Source organism: Aythya ferina (assembly GCF_964211825.1).
Source record: "Aythya ferina genome assembly, chromosome: 16".
In the NCBI taxonomy this organism is placed as follows: Eukaryota; Metazoa; Chordata; class Aves; order Anseriformes; family Anatidae; genus Aythya; species Aythya ferina.
In genome coordinates, this window is record NC_140315.1 from 1,223,299 (window position 1) to 1,244,719 (window position 21,421).

The 21,421-nt window shown below is 46.0% G+C and overlaps 2 protein-coding genes across 6 annotated transcripts; one reads left to right on the forward strand and one right to left on the reverse strand.

The window, feature by feature from the left end:
• Window positions 1-858: 858 nt before the first annotated feature.
• On the reverse strand, window positions 859-3,182 carry TMEM74B (transmembrane protein 74B). Its single transcript, XM_084538153.1, has 2 exons — window positions 3,092-3,182; window positions 859-2,556 (listed from the first exon to the last, which is right to left on the reverse strand). The coding sequence occupies exon 2, from the start codon at window positions 2,542-2,544 to the stop codon at window positions 2,047-2,049; it is 498 nt and encodes a 165-aa protein (XP_084394279.1). The 5' UTR covers window positions 2,545-2,556; window positions 3,092-3,182; the 3' UTR covers window positions 859-2,046.
• Window positions 2,418-19,978, forward strand: RAD21L1 (RAD21 cohesin complex component like 1). 5 transcript variants are annotated; one of them, XM_084538149.1, is made up of 15 exons: window positions 3,282-4,101; window positions 4,208-4,369; window positions 4,746-4,890; window positions 7,273-7,643; window positions 9,183-9,312; window positions 10,664-10,763; window positions 11,182-11,288; window positions 12,403-12,504; window positions 13,326-13,439; window positions 14,802-15,031; window positions 16,330-16,432; window positions 16,752-16,891; window positions 17,579-17,665; window positions 18,398-18,475; window positions 19,743-19,978. In XM_084538149.1, exons 4-15 carry the CDS (start codon window positions 7,500-7,502, stop codon window positions 19,929-19,931), a joined length of 1,524 nt encoding a protein of 507 aa, XP_084394275.1. In that variant the 5' UTR covers window positions 3,282-4,101; window positions 4,208-4,369; window positions 4,746-4,890; window positions 7,273-7,499; the 3' UTR covers window positions 19,932-19,978. The 5 variants fall into 5 exon arrangements, with proteins under 5 accessions (XP_084394277.1, XP_084394275.1, XP_084394274.1 ...); XM_084538148.1 differs by having other exon boundaries at window positions 3,282-4,369; window positions 4,805-4,890; XM_084538150.1 differs by lacking the exon at window positions 4,208-4,369.
• The last annotated feature ends 1,443 nt before the right edge of the window (window positions 19,979-21,421 follow it).

Here is a 21,421-nt window from a genome sequence, read left to right on the forward strand (position 1 = left end):
AGAGGCTGGGTTATTGGCCATGGCTTGCCGTCCCTGGAGAGCCCTTCAGGCCATCTGCCGTCCCGCCCAGCCCGCAGCACCTGCGCTGCACGCTCCCCAACGCAGAGCCCTCGGCGCTGCTAATTACCCTGCAGCCATGCTCTGTCCCCGGCATCCTGCGTGCCCCGAGGACGGTGTGAGGGAGGAGGAACCAGGGGATGTTACACAGACGGGAAAACAAAGCAGCTCCCGCTACAGCAGCTCGTTGCCACCAGCCTCCCGCCGCGCGCGATGGGGTCCCCACCGCCGCCCCGGTGCCAAATCACTCTCCAGTCCTAGAGATCTCGCTGGGGGAGGCTCTTTAATGGCATTCCTTCCTCGACACGCTTTGTTCACCTTAAATATTTTATGTTTCAATCGCGAGGGTTTTCCCCCAGCCCTCCAGGCCCAGTTAAGGGACAGCACAGCACGGCGCTGCGCAGCAGTGACAGCCTCCTTCCAGTCCAGCCTTTTGGGCAGCCCCCCCGGAATAGCGAGGAGGATTTCTGTGCTCACACAACGCAGGAGTCCAGCAGAACCTCCAACAGGTTCAGCCTCTCATCCCGTGAAGACCCCTTACTCCTTATTCAAAGTGACCAAACCTCCCCCGGGGGCATCCTCGCAGCCCCCAACCCTGGGGCACCCACGGGAACCTCCCTGCCCTGGCGCTGGGACCAAACCTCGGTGACACCCTCGGTGGCATCTGCCCCCTGACCCTTTTTGTGCACCCAGACCCTGCAGGTTTTCTCCCCCCAGGCCATACGGGGATGTGATGTGTGGTTGTGTGTGGCTCAGGGCAGCCGTGTTCTGCTCCAGCCGCTGGAGCAGAGATTGATTCCTGAGACCCTACAATAAATACAGAGCACGGGCAGGTGACACGGTGACAGGGAGGGGGACACAGCAACAGGAGGAAGCGGCTGTGAGGGCTGGAGGACAAATGCTGGGCAGAGGATGAGAAGGGGGCCACGGGCTGCGGGCTGCCCCCAGCCATCGGGGGGATGCTCTGGAAGCCCCCAAACACAGTCAGACCCTGGCAGTGGCACCGCGTGTAAAAATGACTTTCCTCTTGTGTTGGGCTATCTGGAGGGATTTGTCTCCACGTGGAAACATTTGAAGCAAGTGATTTACGGGCTGGATTAAAAACCGGCGGCAGCTCATGACAAATGCCACCTTTTGTGGGGCTGCATTTTCCTACGGGATGATTCTTTCCCTTTCTCAGCACCCCGCTCGTACCGATTTCTCTTCCCACAGGACGCTGTGCTTTAATGAGGCTTCACGTTTAATTCCCGAGATGCAATTTTTGCCTTCACGCCGCAGACAATGGCTCCGGCGAGCAGCACAAAGGCTCGGGCACCCGGCGGGGCACAGCTGCTTCTGGAAACCAGGAAAAGAAGCACCACGTTGCTCCGAGGCGCCGGGCGTTATCCTCTCTCCCCCAGACAGAGCACCATGGGTTTTGGGGCCGTTGTGGGGTTGCTGGTGGGAGCGGGGTCCCAGCCTTCGCCCCGCTCTCCGCAGTGGGGCTGGGGGGGTGCAGAGGCTTGGGGGCTGGCGGGGGCTGGCTGCTGCCACGCGGATATCGGTCACGCTGGCTGTCCCCAGAGCGGTGTGAGTGCCACCTCCACGCCACAGTTTTAGAAGAAACTATTGCTAAAAAAGGTCGCTGCTGGCAGAGGATTCGGCGCTACGTCCCGGCGAGGAGCAGCCCTGGCTGTCGGGAAGGAGCCGGCTGCTGCTGCCACGGGGAGCTCGGCCTCATGTCCATGCCCGACCATGGCGTGGGCGTCCCACGGGTGTCTTGGTGGTGCCATCGTCCCGGTGCTGGTGGCAGGGGCCGTGTTGGCGAGCGGCGTGTCCCCAAGCCGTGTCACCCCGCTGCTGCCGGCCAGGACCCCCACCCCAGAAGGGGTCGAGGCGGCCAGGAGGGTGCCCGAAGCCTCACCGGGCTGCGACGGCACGGGTCCCGGGGCGCTGCGGGGGGAGCCCCGCTTCTGCCGGCGGCTCGGGGGGCCCCGGGGAGGCGCGGGGCTACGAGCCCGGCCCCTCGGGGGGCTGTGGCGGGGGGCTGAGCTGGCTCTCCAGCAGTGCCTGAGCCCCCTCGGCCGACACCCTGCGCATCCTCAGGCGCACCGAGCCGTAGGTGCCCCCGGCGCGGCGAGCGGCTCGGGCTCGGCGGCGAGCGGCGGCGGCGGCCAGCAGGAGGGCGGCGAGCAGGAGCCCCCCCAGGGCCAGCAACGCCAACCCGGCCACGGTGCAGCGATCGAGGCGTGCTCGGAGCCGAGCCGCCCGTGCCTCCAACCTCTCCATCTGCCTCGCCGGCACGGCAGGGTCGGGGCGCGCCGCCCGCGGCACGGCCCCCGCCAGCACCACCAGCGCCGCGCCGCTCAGCGCACAGCCCAAAGCCAGAGCCAGCCCCGGGCCCGGGGCAGGGCCGAACCCCCCCGGACCCCCTCCGCCGCCTCCGTTCCCCGCTGTCGCCGCCGTTTCGACCGGGCTCCGCAGCTCCGCCGCCCGCGGGGCCGCCATGGAGCCGCCGCCCTGCGCGGAGAGAGGTGAGCGGCGCGCACGGAGCGGGTGGCGATGTCCCCGTCCCCGTTCCCCACCCCAAATCCTCCCTCCCCGAGCAGGATGAGTGTCCCCGTCCCCCCCCCAACCCCGAGCTGCTCCCTCCCGCCGAGCCCCGCTCACCCTCACCGGGCTCTGCCCCCTCCCCTGCCCCGTCCCCGCACCCGGGACCGCTCCCCCCGCTGGGACCCGGGTCCCCCAAACCGCGTTGCGCCTCCCCCCCGGGGAGCCGCGTCCCTGTGCCCCCCACCCCACGTTGCTTTCCCCAAATCGGGCTGTGCCCCCCCCACACCTTTCCCCACCCCGGACCTGCTTTCCCCGCTCCGATCTGTCCCCTCCGGTTCCCCGCTTCTCCGAGCCGTGCCAAGCCGCCTCCCCCCGCTCCCCGCACCGCGCTGGAGCCCCCGGTCCCCGCACCCGGCCCCGTTCCCTCTCCCTCACCCCCCGCTGCCTCCCCGGTCCCTCCTCGGTTTGTCCCCCCCTCCCCAACCTTTTCCCGGCCGCCTACCCCCGCCGGCTGCCCGGTACCGGTGCCGGTGGCTCGGGATAGAGGGCGGCGGTGCCCCGAGCTGCCGGCCCCGCGGGGCTCCCGGCGCTGCACGCACACACACACACGCTTGCACACGTAGAGCCGCTGCCCCGGGGGGGCTCACGGCCACACGCACACGCACACACGGTACACACCAGCCCCGCTGTGCACCGGCACCGTCTGGGCAACGCTTCCCCACCCGCAGCGGGGACCCCTCCGTGCGCACCCTGGAGGCACCGGGACACCCTCCCCTCGTGGGCACCCCAGGGTGGGCTGCGTGGGGAGGGGTGGGGATGGAAAGGGTAAAGCGGTGGAGAGGGGTCTGTGCCGTGAAGGGTGCGGGATGTGTCCCCGGGATGTGTCCCATGGGGTGCTGGCTGTGCACCCCGCAACCGGCTGGCCCTGCTGGGGACACGGGGCAGAGGTGGGCTGGGGATGGGGGCTGCAGCAGGGAGGGCTCCACCCCAGCCACCTGCTGAGAGCCCCTTCTAGGGCCAAACCTGACCCCAAATCCCCAGGGAAGCGTTCAGGGCTTGGCCCAGGCTTTGGACCAGGTGTGGGGTGCTCCAGCCTCGGGTGGTGCCAGCCGGGAGAGGTGGCTGCAGTCCCGCAGCCCCCAGCTCCCCACCACCCCGTCTCTCGCCGCGTTATCCCGTTTTTCCCAGAGCACTCGTGTTGCCGAATGCGCTCCGCTTCTCTTTGACCTGAAACTGGATCCGTGCCTGAGCCCCAGCAGTGACCTGCTGGCAGGAGCACGCTTTCAGCCCGTTTGTTAATAAGACATGTGCTATTTCTGCTTCTGGAGCCGTGCCTGGAGATGGTGGTGCGGACGTAAATCCCGAGTGATAGCGGGTGGGCTGCTGAGAGCTGCCGGGAAGATTTGTCCATCACGTTGCCATCCCCTTCAGCACATTCACATGCCTTCAGCGTCTTCAGCAGCTCGTGTGCGATCGCACCAGTTGATGTGTGGATGCCACTGCCAGCACCGGGTGAGCTCGTGTGGCTGGCAGCCCCCACCCCAAGCCCCCCATGTCCCGTCCCCCCGTACAAATCCTGTGGCCACACTCGGCTCCAGCCATTTCATGAAACCAGCAGGGACTCTCTCTGGTCTGTGAAATTCACTTAAAACTGATCAAAAAGGTCCAAAGAGGTTAGAGGATGAGCTTAGCCCAGCACATTGACTGCACGCATCCAGGTGCTGGCTCTGGCAAGAGGAGGCTTGGCTCCTGCCCTCGCTGCTCGCCAGGTTAATGACAGGTGACGACATTATCCTTCCTTGAGCATCTCCTGCATTAAACTCTAAAGTTTGTGTTAAAAATTGCCCCCTGGATAATTTTTACCCCTTTTCTTGCCTTTTTTTCCCTCCCTTTATTTTCCTCCAAGGTGCCCTGCAAGGTTTTCTGCCTGCTTTAATTATTTGTGTAGCTCCACAACATGGCTTTACAGCTCCCCCCAGCTCCCTGCCCGTTAGTGCCCACACGGTGGCTGTTGCAGACCTGCACCACCCAAAAAGGGACCAAAACCGGCGCTCCAATACCTGAGCTCCGACAGGGGAAAAAAAGGGGGGCTGCTTACTCCCTTTTTCTGTGTCAGGGACGCGGATACACACAATTTTATTAATTTTTGTTTGCAGTGAGCGTTGTGTGGCTGCGACCCACCCGCTCGCTCCTCCTGTCTCCTCTCCCAGCGCAGTGTCGAAAGGCACAGGCTTCCCAGCACAGCGTCCCCGGGGACACATCCAGAACTGGGCTGAGAAAGAGGCAGAATTAAAAATAAATGTAAGTGCATCCTGACATGTTAACCACATTTAGAGCGGCTTCAGTGCCAACCCACTCGGCGGGAAGGCAGAAGATGCTCAGAGACAAGTAGGTCACGGGACACAGATTGTCCCGAATCAGCAGGAAAAGATGGATCTGGAGCAGGCGGGCACGTTGTGCCACCAGACGGGCAGACGGCAGCGAGGACGGGAGGGGAGAGCATCAGCACCGAGCTCTGCCACCTCAAACATTGCTGAATTTGGGAGAAACAGCAGTGGCACCGGTGTGCTCCTGAGCAGAGCAATGCACGCCGTCATCCCCTGCGTTTTGGGGTCCCCAAGCCCTGTGGTGCTGAAGCACCCGAATGTGCCCAGTCTATATGTGGACAGGGATGAGCCCACAAGTGCTGGAGCAGTGGTTTAGGACTGGGGTCTGCGCCCACTCTGCCATGGGGTCAATGTGTCAGGGCGCTGCTCCTGCACCCCAAACCCACAGCTGTGCTCTCAAGGACACCGCTAATGGATGAGGTAGAGCGATGCCCCTTGCACATTGCTGCTTTTGCTGTGCTGCTCCTGGATCTGCTGCATTTACTGGGTGGGTGCTGGACCTTTTCAGGGCTGGTGGGAGCGGGATGTGCAGCCCCAAAATCTGCCCCGAGCCCGCCCGGGGCTGGCAGGGCCACAGCATCCCCAGGGCGCTGGCACCAGGAAGGGGAGGAGAGAGGGAGACAGCCAAGATTGATGCTGCCAGCGCAGGAGCACAGAGAGGAGGGAGACAGCCAAGGTCAGAGGCAGCACTGCCAAAACGCAGAGGGAATCTGCGAGAGAGCTGGAAATAAATAGAAAGAGGAGGGAGGGGAGGAGGCAGCCTGGGAGACGGAGCGGGGCGAGGGGGTGGGATGGGGCTGTGGAGACAGGGACAGGCCGCTGGGACAAAATGATTAAATCGGGATGAAGGGGACAGCAAGCTGGAGCCCCGGGCGGGCAGAGGACAAGAGGGAAGGGGACAAGAGGACAAGGATGGGGAGAGCAGGGAGGGCTGTGGATGCAGATGTCCCCCTTTGGTCCCCTCCAGAACATCCCCTTACAGCACAGCCTAGGTGATACTGGTCCTGCAGAGGCTCCTGGCACCCACGGGCCCCGATCCAGCCCTGTAGAGGAGAATTTTTGTCCCTGCCTCTTTCTTCTTGCAGCATCCCTCGGCGGAGCAGGGCTCAAGGTGACGCAGAGGACAGGGGCAGCAGCTGGGCAATTCGGGCACCAGCCGCTGGCTGCCATGCAGGTGGGGACACCTGGTGATTTAGGGGGATTGATTTATGGCCGGTGCTGGCTCTGGACCCAGGATTGTAAATCAATTTTGGCACTGGGAAGGCTGGAGCTGACACAGCCTGGCTGCAGCACTAGCCCCAGGATGGGCAGCGCTGGGCACCCGGGCAGGATTAGTGGGAGTCACTGGGGCTCCTCCATGTCCCCATGGGGATGCCTGGCTCCAGGAGGACTTTATGACAGAAAACCCTCTCCTGCCCTTCCTCCCAGCCCCTGATCCAGGCTGGGAAGGGGCTGCAAACACCTTGTGGTGACAACCGAGGGCTGATTTTCGTCAGCAAACAGCGAGGTGACAGGGGAGCCGCGGGCGCCTCACGATACAGCTGCGGCTGCCACGCTGGGCTCGGGACACACGGGGCTGCCCCCGGCTGCAGAGCAAAGCCCCCCCGGGACCCGGGGCAGGGGGTTTGAGGCTCGTTTGTCCCCCCCCAACACCATCCCCGTTGTGCTGGGACCGGGCCGGGGGCTGCGGGGACCGGGCCGGGCTGTGCCCGCCGCCCGCCGCCCTCCCCTTTTGGCGGGAGCCGCCCTCAGGCCTCAGCCCCGGCTCCGCGGCCGCCCTCAGCGCCCTGCCGGGCACCGCCATCCCCTCGGGATCCCACCGAGGTCCCCCCGCTGTCCCCTCAGCGCCCCGCTGGGCATTGCCACCCCCTGGGGACCCCGGCGAGTCGTCTCCATCCCCTCAGCGCCTTTCTGGGTACCGCGGTCCCCTCAGGAATCCCCCCTCTCCTCAGCTCTCCTCAGCGTCCATCGCCTCAGGACCAGGTTGGGTTCCTCCATCCCCTCAGCGCCACGCTAAGTCCCCACAGGCCCTGGCAGCCATTTGAAGCCCCCCCATCCCCTCAGCACCCTACAGCCCCCCATGTCCCCAGCAACAGGCTAGGGACCCCCATCCCTGTCCCCATCCCCTCAGAGCCCCGCTAAGTCCCCCCATCCCCTCCACTCCCCAGGGCTTTCCCCATTCCACCTCCCGCCCTTCATTGCAGCCCCATCCCTCCCCAAACCCCGTCCTTTGAGCCCCCCAACAAGCCCCTTGCTGTCTGTCTGTCCCCCATGACATCTCTCCTTGTGCCTGCAGGTGTACTCCTCCTGTGCTGCTGTTTGCTTTACCAGCTCCAACCCACAGCTCCAGCTCTCCTCGAGGCCCTGACGGACATTTTCCCTTGGAGCTTCACACCCTCTGCTCACCCACTCTCCCCTCGTGCCCCAGGACCTTCCTCTGCTTCACCTGCAAGACGAGGGAAAAAGAGAAAAGTCCAGGAAAAGTGGCAGCACAGGTGACCTGCGAGCCTCAGCCCCGACACCATGTTCTACATGCATTTGCTCGTGAACAAGCGTGGGCCGTTGGCCAAAATATGGCTTGCCGCCCACTGGGAGAAGAAGCTCACCAAAGCTCATATATTCGAGTGTAATTTAGAGACTACGGTTGAAAACATCATCTCACCAAAGGTAGGTTATTAAAGTGTCTTCTGGTAAGTTCTGGGGTAGAGCTGTAAATCTTCTGTAGGGAAATGGACTTGCTGTTGTGAAGACTTAGTAAGACAAATTTGTGGCTGTTTCAAAACCAGTGTGAGAGATTCCTACTGTGATTTTATTCAGTTTTCACTCAGATAAAATCTCTGTTCCATTAAATTAAATTGATATAAATATTTTACTTGCTATTTATCCCTTGGAGATCTGTGGAATATATTTAACTACAGTATAAGAAAAATTTTACCACAACATATTCAAATGTATTTTTTCTACATACTGATGGAGCTCCGGAGTGTGCTCTGTGGGCACAGCTGGCCACGGGATTGTGGTAAGTGGGTTTGAGCTACTGCATGAAACGAGACGAGCTTGTCAATATCATGTACTAGCAATGGTCTTTCTTCAGAGACTTTAAACACTAGCTGCGGCTATGAGACATAGTTTGGGAACTGCCAAGTATTTGAGGAAATTTTCTCAAAAACAACAACAAAAAAAGCCAGCTGCTTAACCAAAGTAAAGGGACTGAGAAAAATACCACAAAATTGTACACAGACCATTCAAGAAGAACTTTTTTTCTGATCTTAAGATAAATAACCTTTGACATATCACAACCATCCTTGAATTGTCAGTGGAATTCTTCCAGGCCCACCATTATAGGCAGATAAATATATAATTAAGCATAATTGGTGCTTATGACAGATTCTGTATTAATCCTCTGTGTACCACAGATAAGGTATGATTCAAACAAGCATAGATGCAAGCAGTCGAGTATCCATGACTCAGTCCTTGGCCTCTCTGTTGCAATTGCATCCAAGGGAACAGTAAGGAACATTTTGCACTGTCACTAATCGATGCCTAAGGAGATCCAAGGCTTTCTGCTGGTGCAAGCAGGATTTTTATTCTTTTTCCCTGTGAAAATACCTGCTTGGCAATTGGTAGTCTGATTTTCATTTTCTGTCTTGCACGGGTTATGATTAATTGAACTTTGTCAAAACGATCTTGGTATTATTATTTGGAAGAGTTTTCAAATAGGTTGTAGTCTTCTCCTCGCACGCTGTTCTGTCCAGCATTGGAATGGCCAAAGGGAGAGTTCTTGGTGCAGGAAGACTGCATAAATAAGAGCATATAAATAAGAGCATATATGTTGGTATAACATCCTCTCACTTGAATAAACAAAGTGTCAAATACTAGAATATGTGCAGCTACTTTCCTTTTCAAGATGTGTTACACTGTTCACTGGTAGTCAGCTGAGACCTTGTCGATGAAACAAGAGCATTGATTCAGGGCTTAGGCTTCTGCATGGCAATGCTTCAGGACAGAAGCAACTAGAAGTTCCTAGCTCTGGAAATTTGTTTGTCTGTGATCCTCTATAACAGTACAAAGCCTTGTTGAATTTCTTAGAGTTCTCTACTAGTGTATTTTACTATAATTCTGTTACTGCTGTATAATATTTTTTATTTTTATTTTTTGGCCAAAAATATTAACTCCTGAACAACTTTTGTGTTGTAAATTTCAAAGTTTACAATAGCTCTGCGCACCTCCGGACACTTGCTCTTAGGAGTGGTGCGGATTTACCACAGGAAAGCAAAGTACCTCTTGGCAGACTGTAGTGAAGCTTTGACAAAAATGAAGACAGCTTTTCGCCCAGGTAGGTACAGAATTCTGCATTTTTTCCATCTGTGTCCTTTTCTGCTCTTATCTTAAAACTTAATTTTGGAAGCTTCTGTTAAATACAGCTTATTGATCCCAAAGGACATTGAATTTATTGGTGCCTACTGCCAAGGTTTAGTCTGGTTTATTTCAATGCAATTTCAGGTCTTTGACACCTTTAAAAGAAGCAGTATCTTAAACGGTCATACTAGAAGAAGCTTGAATTCAGCCCCCATTGCTAGATAATTAATTTTCCCGTCTAATGACACCAACAACATGTCTAACAATGTGTTAGTGCCAGATCTGACTGTGATTTGAGCTCTAGCCACAAAGCCAGCAAGAAACGAACCGAGATGACTGAATCCTTTTCAAACAGGCTGCATGTTTGTTGTTTTAAGGCACAAATGGGGAGGCACTGTTGTCTAAAAAAAGATTGCAAACAGGACACTGGCCTCTATTGCCAGCCTTAATGTGCTTTGTGACCTGGCCTGTGTGCAGAATAGCAAATAACTACTCTACATGATTTTCAAGGATATGATGGAGATTAGTTAGGTAATGTTTGTAAATATTTGGAAAATGCTAGAAGAAACACTTGCAATAAATACATAGTATTATTTTTAACAGTTACTATAGGAGCTGGTAGAGGACCACATAGCACAAGAACAAAAGATAATGGTCACAACTGCAGTAAGACAAACTCTGACTAGATGTAAGCAGGAAAAAAATCACACTTGAAATAGTAAAATGCTGAAACATGTTGTCCAGGAATACAGTGGAAACTCCAGCATCAGAAATAGTCAAAAGTGACCTAGCTTAGAAATTAATTTTGTTTTGAGCCAAAGGTTGGATTAGGTGACCTTCAGAAATCCCTTCTAACCTGAATTGTTCCAGGATTTTCCGACTACTACGTATTTGCAGCCTGGTTTTGTAACTATTTGATGCTGGTAAATAGTGTAATATAGACACAGGTTAGAAAAATAAAAGACAGTAATTCATTTTAAATGGTATGAAAGACTCTAGACTGAATGTCAGCTGAGAATCTTTCAGTGACGTTAATTAACTGTTCATAAACCCAGTGTATTTACAGCATTTCAGCACCTGTAGCAGTTTCCAACAGCAGCATACTCTTCTCTATCTGTCTATAAAAAATGTGGCTTCTAATAGATATGTAAATTGAGAATTTTAATTTCACTTTTGGGTCCTGTTGACAAACTGCCTAAACTTTACTTTTTTGTTCTTTATAAAGGCAGCATACCTTCCTGACAGCTTTATAGTCTTACTATATCTACTTGGGAGAATGTTACTTTTATTTTATTGATACTTACTGTGTTTTGTTTTGTTTCTTTTAGGACTTGTTGACCTTCCAGAAGAGAGCTTTGAAGCTGCTTATCAGTCCATTACATTACCTGAAGAATTTCATGATTTTGATACTCCACTACCTGATTTAAAGTAAGTTCTTCCCTACCTTTTATTCATCATTTTAGTAATTTAAGAAGCAAAATATATCCTTACAGTTATCTGATCAAGACTTGTGTGGAATTGTTTTGATTTGGTAACTGATTTCTTCAAAACCCTGAGTCAAACTTTACAAGGCTACAGTCACGAGAATTGTGTTTTTGTAGAGTTAATCTAACTCCATTTAATCAACAAACCTTTACAATAAAATAATATTTTGAACTTATCCATCAAGATTTTCTCATTTAAAATTGTCCGAGTGAGCCCTGCAAACAACTTACTGACCTTGGGAGGAGATACAAAAGTTTGTATAAATACTGGCCCTAGTATAAATACTAGTTTGAATAGTGGCTTTCTGGTCATTCTAAATTTGTACAATGGTTTTTGTTTGTTTGTTTGTTTTTTCCATCAGTGCCATTGATGTTGCAGAACATTTTACCTTGAATCGGAGCAGAGCTGAAGACATCACACTTACAGAGGATTACGAAAGCAACATACTTCTCTGTGACAGAAACTTTGGTGAGAGAAGTAGAGAAATTAGAAATATTCTGTAAGAGAAAGTATGTTTGTTTTTTTTTTTTTTTTTTTGGCAAAATGTACAGTCTGAATAATTCCCCCATACAAAAAAGCTATTATTAAAAGAGTGTTTGTTTGTTTTTCTGCTGATTGGCCTATTATATGCTCTCATGCTTAAATTTTTGTGTAAGTAATATAGTATGATACTGAAGACTGAGAATCACACCCAATATTTGGTGGTTTTTACTGAGTTAGCTAAAGTTGACTTTTTTTTTAATTTAATTTGAGGTATGGAAAATCTTACAATCTTTTGAAATTTATTTGAAAAAATAGGAAATGGATAAATATGTTTCACATAAATTTATGCAGATGAAGCATCAGAAATTCTGTATTTATTCAGATGAGGAACCAGAAACACTAAGAAAACAGAGCTGCTTTGATGGCAGCTTCTTAATGAGCAGCAACAATCTCATGGCTGATCATACCTCTGCGAGCATAAATGGAGACAAGTCTGCACTGCATGAAGATGCTTACTGTTTTGAGCAGGATTGTTTTGGAGATGAGGAGGCTGGTGCAGATATGATTGGTAGGGTTTGCCACAGATTAACAGAATTTTTGCTATTTATCACTATATGATCATTTAGACATTGCCAAGTAAAAATAAATTAGAGAAGACAGTATTTTATTTTATTTTATTTTATTTTATTTAGAACTAAAAGCATTTGATTTATATTTATTTTTTAGTAATTTAGTTTATATTTTAAAAGGTGAAAAGCTGCATCCTTTTTTATCCTGGTTGTTGTAATAACAAAGGCAATGAAGTAGCTTCTACATGTTTATCGTTTAGGGTATTTATGTAAATTGTTATAAACTTATACCTTTTAAACAGTTTCAATACCATACTTTTCAAAGAAAAGATGGAAATCTCAAAATTAAGACTAATCATAGAATCAGTAAGGTTGGAAAAGACATCCAGGGTTATCTAGTCCAACTGTCCTCCCACCACCACCATTACCCATTAACCATGTCCCTAAATGTTCTCCTTCTCTTACTGTTGAAACTACTTCATGACTACTAAGACTTGGCATGATTTAAAACTATGTGTTTTATATTTAAGAAATCCTGCTGAGGGATGAGCAAAATGGCCTAATTAATGACATTCTTGATATGGAGGAAGAACTTCCTTCATCACAAGATCTTCCAGAGAACACCACAGCCAGTGAGTTTGCAGTCTCTTCTCCTTGCTCACGTGAACACTCTGTTCTGCAATAAAGTTACTCACATTCAGCCTTTTTCCTTTGTTAATTTCTCTTCCTTTTTTTCTCATATACTTCTTCCACCATTTTAGGTATAGTTTAATTTGGCCTAGGAATTCTAGATTTGTAATGTGACATTGCTTAGAAACACTTTTATATGATATCCTGTGTTGGATATGCTTCAAATCCACTCTGCTGCTTAGGCAGTACGATATCACTTTTGTAGAGGAGAGGAAACAGGATAAGGGTTTGTTGAATTTTGAACATTACCTACCAGCTTTTCTGACTTCATATTTCAGCTATAAATTACTCTTTAGTAGTTCATACAGGTGTTCTTAGTCTTATTTTTATTGGACATTGGTGAATAAAGCTGCTGAAATATAAATTAATTTTTGAAAAGTGCTTCTGGAAGAATCTTTTTTATTTTTATTTTTATTTTTATTTTATTTTTAAACTTTAAATCTTCAATCCTTATACCACCATTGCACAGTGACTTTAAAACTGAGTAATCTGGAACACCTTTAATGAGAAACAGTTTAGTTCTTCAGTCTGTTTCACTACCTGATTATACAGCTTCTTGTGTCAGCAAAAGGAAGTGCAGTGCAGGACATAAGCAGCAGCAGTGTCAGACAGTACTCCTTAAAGTAATTGTGAGATTATGGACTCAACCATAGTTTTCTAATTCTGATCTTTTTTTTTGGTCTGGTATCAGCCTTATATGTCATGAGATCAAGAAATGATTCCATCTTTTTTTAACTGGGCTTTTTGCTGGGTTTTCTTATAGTTGAATCCAACTGCGAAGACACTGCGATTAAGACAGAAAGCCATCTAATGAACGAAACAATACTTTTGTCTAAAGAAGATGAAGGATTTGTGCTTGCGCCAGTTGATGATACAGGTCAGAACTTGACTGTTTTTTTGCTGACAGACTGCTTTTTTGCACTGCTAGGTTTGTTTTTCTTCTTGTTAGTGTAAATATTTGAAAAACAAATTATTCTCACTTTCATCTGCTGTCAGAGTTCTATCTTATGATATTTATTATACAAAAACAGTACCAGGTTGATCAGGATCACCTGATCTGCCCGTATCTCTGCTTACAGTTCCTTCCACATACCAAATCAAGTGTTACTGGTCCGCAGTTCTGCTAGCAGTGCAAGCCCAGCCTATTCATGAGTGCTACTGAAATTTCAGAACTTCTATTGCCAATGACATGCCCGTGATCCTTTGGGTGTAAAATAATGACCTTAAAAATTTCAGGCCTTTGTAAATTTTTGTTTCATGATCTTTTAACTTTATTAAGATGCAAAAAGAAAAATGTTCCTTTTCTCCTGTGAGTACATCTAAGCCTCACCTATTGTGTTGGTGGATGTTAGCAAGTAAACAAGATTGTATTGATATAGTTTTTAGAATACTATACTGGAATTTTCCAGTAAAAGAAGATTTTTCAGGAAACTATGGATATGCAACCAATTAGTGTCTCTATTTTGTGTTTACAACATGCATCTTAATTTTATTGCGAAAGTATAAAGCTGACAAATACAGATATTAATTATGAGATAATGAAACCTGTTGAGCACATCAGCAATTGTTGGAATAATTAACTTCCTGATGGATTAAAGATAGCTCACTTGGGCTTGTTGGTATCTCATGTGTTCTCATTAAGTCATTGTGTTCCTGATTCTTTAGTACAATATTCATGCCTTCTGTAATTAAACATATGGCAATTTCCTGTACAAGAATACAAAGGGCAAACTTTATGGAAACTTTTGGAGAAATGTTCCATCCACCTGTAGTTTAATTTTAAAGCCTGTGCAGCTATTTGGGAGGTCAGCAACCTGTCGATTAGACTCACAGTGGGTATTTTCATGCTTAAATTTTCTGTGGACTAGACCTTATTTATGTATATTCATTGTGTAACAGCTATCAATGAAAAACAGGGCTAGATCAGAAAGGAGGATCAAAAGGAGGCTGAAACACTCCTTCTGAGTTTTGAATATTGTAATTCCAAACAATAAATACATGGCTAAAGGGGAGAATTCTGTAAGTTTCTTCAGTAATACCCTTTCCTGCTAGGTAGTCCCTTCAGTGCTGAAATACATTACAGACAGGTATGTCAGTGAACTAAGTCACAGGATCAGGGATATATTGAGGTCAATACCTTTATTTATTTATTTATTTATTTATTTATTTATTATTTTTATTTTTGTTTTTATTTTTTTAATATATATGTATATTTTTAATAAATGCTTGCTCTACTTAGCTTTCAACCAGAGGAAAAAAAATAAAAGAAAGAGGAAATTGCTGGTGGATGCAGACAAGGAGCTCAGCTGCAGTGTTATATACAACCAACTTAACAACTGTGTAGACATCCTTGTTACGTTAGACCTTGCACCCCCAACAAAAAAGACAATGGCATGGAAAGAATCAGGAGGAGTGGACACACTCCTGTCCAACCCTACACAGCCTGTGGTTCATACTGAGCTACAAATGGTAAAGTTTTATTCCTTGTAGGTTTTTATTCCACTGTGTAGATTATGGGATTGTTGCACTTCTAAGATCTAACTGTGAGAGATTTTGCAGTCTTGGTTTTATGTGAACTCCAAGGAAACTTACAATCATCATCGTAAGTATCATTTTGCAGTACAGTTCGGTTGGATACCTAATGATTATTTGTGTCCTCATCATTAATTACTTCAGCAGAAAGTCCACCTGTAGAGCTCCTGGCTCCAGTCTTCAGTGCTCCAACATCAAGTAGAAAATGACAAAGAAACTTGAGAATTGATACTTCATTTCACATACCAGCACCTGACTGACTGTACACTAACATACCTTTTTAAATGATTTCTGTCAATTTTGTTCCTCTTTAAATTGTTCTTATTTTATTTTTTGTTTCTGCTCTGTGATCAATATGGCATATCTTTCTTCTGCATTTACTTTAAAGGTACTTAAGGCCTAAACATTATTATTTCATCTTTAATTAATTTAATTTCATTTTAGAAAAATGGTATACCGATCTGTTTTGTACTTTCCCAACTGGAGATTAAGCTTCCAGGTGGACAGCAATTCAGAGACCTTGCCTTTCAGAAGGCCAAGAGTTTCCTGATCACTATATCCCTTGGGCTAGACAGGTGGGCCAGAACACCCTTACCTGTGGTTGCAGACCTTACTGCTCTTTTTATTTATATTTGTTTCATGGAAATATGGTCTATCAAGCCTTTCATGTCCCCACATATGATCTGACAGATCATTCAAATAAGTTATATTTAGGGATAATGATAAGACAAAGAAAAGAGATCAGCTTGTACACAAGGTGTTACAGAAAGATATGCTGTAAACCATGCGCAGCAGCCTCGTGTTAATCGCGCTGTGTTTCTTCTGCTGTATAGCTGAGAGCTCAGAGGCAGGTTCTCCAGGCAAACAGTTCTGCAGGTTTATTAGAGCAGAGCAGCTTCACCTCTTAGAGTCGAGATGCAGAATTACAACTTGCTCTTTACGAGGAAGAAAAATACTCTCACACCGGTACATGTGGAGAGAAATCAAAACTCAGATAAATGTGGATATTTCCTTCTTTCTTCCCTCCTTACTGTCTAGCATTGGGGAAAAATGATCCTAGCTGTTCCTAAGATGACTTTGTGGATTTCACTGCCAAAGATGACCTAATTAAATTATCTAAATTCTGAGTTATGGTAATTAATATACAGTTCATATTCATACCTTTGTTTTGGTGCTTGCAAATAATAATCTAACTTTATAGTCTGAAAGTAAAAAATAAAAATAATTCTTTCCAGTTGTTTGCAAAATGCTTTGAGAGTCGCGGATTTAAGATGGCAAAAAATGTAATGCAGGTGGAGTCTGAAATGGAAGAAACAAGAAAAGAACAAGATACCTCAGGTAACAGTTTAATTCTAGTGCTGCAACATTGTCTATTGACAAATATTATCTAGTTTATATGTTTCAGACACATGCATGGTGTGCACACACACTTTGTGTGCAGTATTCTATGAATCGTAGGCCAAATAAGTTGAAATGTTAATGAAATTGGCTATGTTAATTTTAAAAAGAGAAGGTTGTGTAAGTATTTTTATTTTTATTTATTTATTTTTTTAAGGATAGAGATTAACAGTTGTTTCCTCTTAAGCCTTTGGGATTTTTTTTGTTGTTGTTTTTGTTTTTTTTCATCTTCTTTATTTATTTATTTTTGTTAATACAGAGATGCTGATAATAGAAGAACCAAGTTACCTGCAGCAGTCAGCTCATTCAGAAACTGAGAGAAAAATTAGAAATGATTCATTTGTAATGACATCACAGAGTAACAGAAATGAAACTGATAATAACTTTGGCGAAATTCTAGTGAGCAGTTTCCATAAATTTTACAGACCTAAATGTATTTATATTTTTCATTTTATGTTAGGATTCCATTTAAAATAAATTAAGAATTTATTAATATATGTTTGAAAAACCTGTTACAGAGACAGCAAGTATAGCATTAATTAGTTTGTGTTGGGAAAGTTTTATTTATAAACACTTTGGCAGACTCTCACAATGAATGAACTGTTAATTAAAATATCTGTTAATCTGTATAGGTTACACTGAGTATAGTTGGAACTTTAGTATAAAATATAACCTGTTGGTACTGAAAATATATTTTATCATTTCTAAAGATGATTATTCTTTTCTTGTCTCAAATTGAGAAAGAAACAATAAGAAATGATCTATTTCTGCCATCTTTATTTAGGCTAAAGTGAAAGGGGAGTTTTTAGAGAATAGGAGACTCTCCAAAGTTGACAAGGACTGACAAAACTGGCCCCAATGTCAACAGAAAATTTAAGGCCTGTGCCTGAACAGAGTCCATATTTGTAGGATAAATACTGTAGCAAAGACCTTTCCTATTTGAGAAAAGATGTGGTAGAAATATCATCTATTAAATCATTTTGGAAAACATTTATTATATATATATATTTTTAAGCAGAATTATGTGATAGAGAATGATACTCTATGCAAAAATTGTAATGCCAATTGATCTTTCTGTTCTAACAGCAGGATGCAACGGCTTTCTCTGAGAGCTCCTCATTTGTGAATAATTCACTGGGCCAGGAAGCTCCGACACAGCAAGCTGAGTTAAATGTATGTGCACTCAAAGCTGGTAGTTCTCACTTATTTCAGAACAGAACTACATTATTTCACAGAAACATTAAAAAAAAAAAATGATTTCATGAATTTGCAGTGAATTGTGGTGTGCTCACAATCTTTAATACATATTTTGCCAGTCAAACATTTTAATAGCTTGGTAATCAGGGATGGATGTACTCTTATCTTCAGAGGTTACAGATTCAGTGAGGAAAACAGCTCCTTATTTAGAAACTTATTTAGAAATTGTGCTTCCATGTAAGAAGGAAACTTTCTGAACTTACTGACTACGAGGATACTCAGACACTGAAAACTCTGGAGTTGTCTCCAGGCAACTGCAGAGGCTAAGTCCAAAACCTAAAGCTGAATTTTTGAACATCCTTTTTGACTCCTATCCACTACAAATCCTGTCAGAATCCCATTTACACAGAGTGGTCTCTTATTGTGAAGCTGCCTACCTGGGGCTCACTGGGACCAGTTTCATAGTGCATAATGTGGTTTTGCACCTGATATCTCTAGTTGTAGCAGAAAAAAAAACATGGTTAACATTCTTTTCTCTGTTTCACAAAGCCTGCAGAGGTGTCAGAAGTCCCACATAATCTGTGTATGGCCATCAGAGTGCCCAGCTTCAGCTGAATTTTCAACTAACCTAGAACTCTTGTCCTTTTTTTCATCATGGTGTTTGAATTTTTACACATGCTGTCTAACTTTCTGTTTTATGTCCTACAGGAGCTAACAACGAAAAACAAAAACAATGAAGAAATTAAGCAGAGCAAGAGAACTCTTCAGTTCTTAAAAACTTTACAGGTAACAGTAGTGGATTTTGTAATCAACACCAAGCACAGCTATCGATTTCAGTTGGATGAAGTCAGAAAACCTCCTGCTTATACTGTTTAGCATATTGCTGCATGTCATGTGCAGTGTGTAGCTGGCTTTTATTGGCTGTTTATGTAGGAAACCAGGATTCTGAGTGCCTGACACGATGTCCACTCTCCCACAGCTGCTGGAATCACTAGAATTTTCTAAACTGTTGTTTTCACAGCAGCGTTTGCTGTACTGCTAAGCCCTTGTTTTCTTCCTTCTATGAGGATGCTCTAGAGCATCGCTACAAAGCCCAGTTCCTAGCTGCCCACAGGTTTGCCAGATCTCTGCTATGCACTGCAGGGTGCCTTCATTTGGCTATTCATCTGCTTGAGTCATTTCTGAGTTTAAGGCTATGGAAACGAGTGATAGTTATGCTACAAAGAAAGCTGGTAACCCCTTCTTTAAGAGAGCTTTTAATGCCCCAGTGCTTTCAAGGTGTTTCAAAATTATCAGGGAGGGTAGTCTTTGTGTCAGGGAGGCTTATTCTACCTTTCTTGCAGAAATCATTTCAAAAGTGGTGAAGCTGTAAGGAATGATTCAGTATCAAGACATTAACAGGCACCTCGGAGGCAGCACTGGCTGGCCTGATGGTGAATGTTCAAACCCTTGCCCTGTCATCTCAATGCTGAGCTTCTGCCAAAGCAAAATCCACCAAACTTTGCTCCAAGCCCAGCTTTTCCCCAGTGCTAGAGTTCAACTCGGCAGCCTTCTTTTTTCTTTTTTTTTAATTATTGTATGTGAATATTTTTAAAAGGTTGAGTGCAACACCCATAAATAACTACTTACATATATGTGCAGCCCTTAAAAACCAGGCAATAATAACAGTTAATTATCTGTGACTGAAATTGTCTATAGATGGTATTCCAAAGAGCAGGGTATGCAATGATTTTTATAGTTTTGAATCATGAAAACCATTACAGCTTGCTTCATCGTATGCCTCGGTGCTGTCTCATTGAACTCAGTAGAACTGTGGGCATATGTAGATGTTAGTAACATATGTAGGTGCTAGCAATATTATGGCAATAAAATGTTAAGAGCCGCTATGTAAATGTAAATGCCAAGGTAAGATCCTGTTCTAGGCCTTCAACCAAGAAACAATCATTCTGAGCAACCCTCTTCAATTTAGACTGGATGAGATCCATTTAATATTTTTATTTTTTTCTAGCAGTTAAACTGACCCAACTGAATTTCTTTTTTCTTCCTTCCGCAGCACCTGAACAAATCAGGAGTGAATTCCTTCAGCTTACGGGAGCTCTGTCGGAAAAATAACCGGAAAGAAGTTGCGGCCAAGTTCTACATCTTCCTCGTTCTGAAGAAACAGCTCGTTATCGAGCTCGCTCAGAGCGCTCCGTTTGCAGACATTACAGCCACTGCCGGCCGAATGTTCAATGCTTACTGAAATCACACAGTGTTCAGATAAGCTAATAGAAAGATGTTTTTTTTTTTTAGAAAATACTTTTTGTGAAAAAATTAAAGTCCTGTCAAACCAGGGTGAACTCAGCAGAGCTTCCCCTCATTTATGTGACCTCTCAGGACTGCAAAATAACTAGCTTGGGCAGGCGTGCTGCTGCAGCATTGGGTACCCAGGTGGTCACTAGTACCTTTACTCTTGCATATGTGTTTCTAAAATGAGCAGTTACTTACTCTGTTGATATTAGATAGCAAAAATACATATTCCACATAAGACATTTACATTACGAAGGGCTTCATGGAAGTTCTTTAAAGCCTTTCTTAGAGTCCAGCTTTGGAAATTAAATTATTTTTTTTGCAGGGCTCACGTGTGTTAATTGTCTTACTCCATCCGTAAGAGAAAAGAAACCTGTCAAACTATATTTATCAAAATCTTTAGTCTATTTAAAATTATTTCTTTTAAATAAATAATTTATTTCAAAGAATGTTCAGTTTTTGATGTTTTAAGGTCTAACAAGCTACTGTCTCCAGCATTATCTTCATGTCTTGACATAGACAATTATGTTGTCCTTGAAGTCATGCAAGCATCAGGAAGAAATCCTACTTCCTAGAAATCCTGCAATTTTAGATTTTGTGGAGCAAATTTACGTAAAGACTAACAGTTCTATTTATGTGTAGATAGACGTATTTAGAAAAAGATGTTGAACTGAAATATTATTAATCCTTGGCACTTTTAATCTAATTTATGGGGAGTTTTAACACCTTTACTGTCATTTTGTAAAGATAATATTTTTCCTGTGGCGAAGGCAGGTTAACCGAGCCTGCTCAGCACGGAATGCTTTGTACGTTCGGTGCTCCACGCAAAGTGTCACAGTGCTTTGGGTATGTTGACGTCTCTTTATATGAAATCAATAAAAATCAAACAAAGATGTTTCCTTAGCTCACTGGTGTTTGTTCTGAAGGCTCAGAACTGGCAGCCACCTAGCTGTTGTTCGGGTTCCCCTTCTCAGCGTTTGCTGTGATGTTCTTAAAATTTAAACAGACGGATGGTGTTGTCCTGACTTTCCAGATGTGCATTTCGGTTACACCCCGGTGTGTCTAGTCATGCCAACATGCGGCGTTCCCTGCTGTGCACTAATTTGTTTGTATATGTGGGGTTTAGGGAATAGGAGGAAGAGCAGCCCTCACTGATTTCAATGTCTCTATTTACAGGGATAAAAAAAAAAAAAAAAAAAAGCTTTAAAATTACTTAAGATTTGCCCTGGGCAGGAAGGGATGAGCTGGGGTGTTTGGTTGGCTGATGGAGGGATGTTGGTTCAGCTTTTTTTATTTTGTCCATTTTCGACTGTTCAACAAAATAAGTAATAAAAAACCTTTGCTGCTGTTCTGTGATGGGTTACTTTTCTGGGTGCAAGGGAGGGAAAAATGAGCCGGTTTGGGGAAACTTTCCCATTCTCTGCGAAATAAACCAAATTATCC

Coding starts and splice junctions, on each gene's coding strand:
- TMEM74B (XM_084538153.1), bottom strand. CDS start 2,544: ATGGCGGCCCCGCGGGCGGCGGAGCTGCGGAGCCCGGTCGAAACGGCG.
- RAD21L1 (XM_084538151.1), top strand. CDS start 7,500: ATGTTCTACATGCATTTGCTCGTGAACAAGCGTGGGCCGTTGGCCAAA. Junction 13,440..14,801: donor TGCGCCAGTTGATGATACAG/GTCAGAACTTGA, acceptor TGCTCTACTTAG/CTTTCAACCAGAGGAAAAAA. Junction 15,032..16,329: donor TTCATACTGAGCTACAAATG/GTAAAGTTTTAT, acceptor AATTCTTTCCAG/TTGTTTGCAAAATGCTTTGA.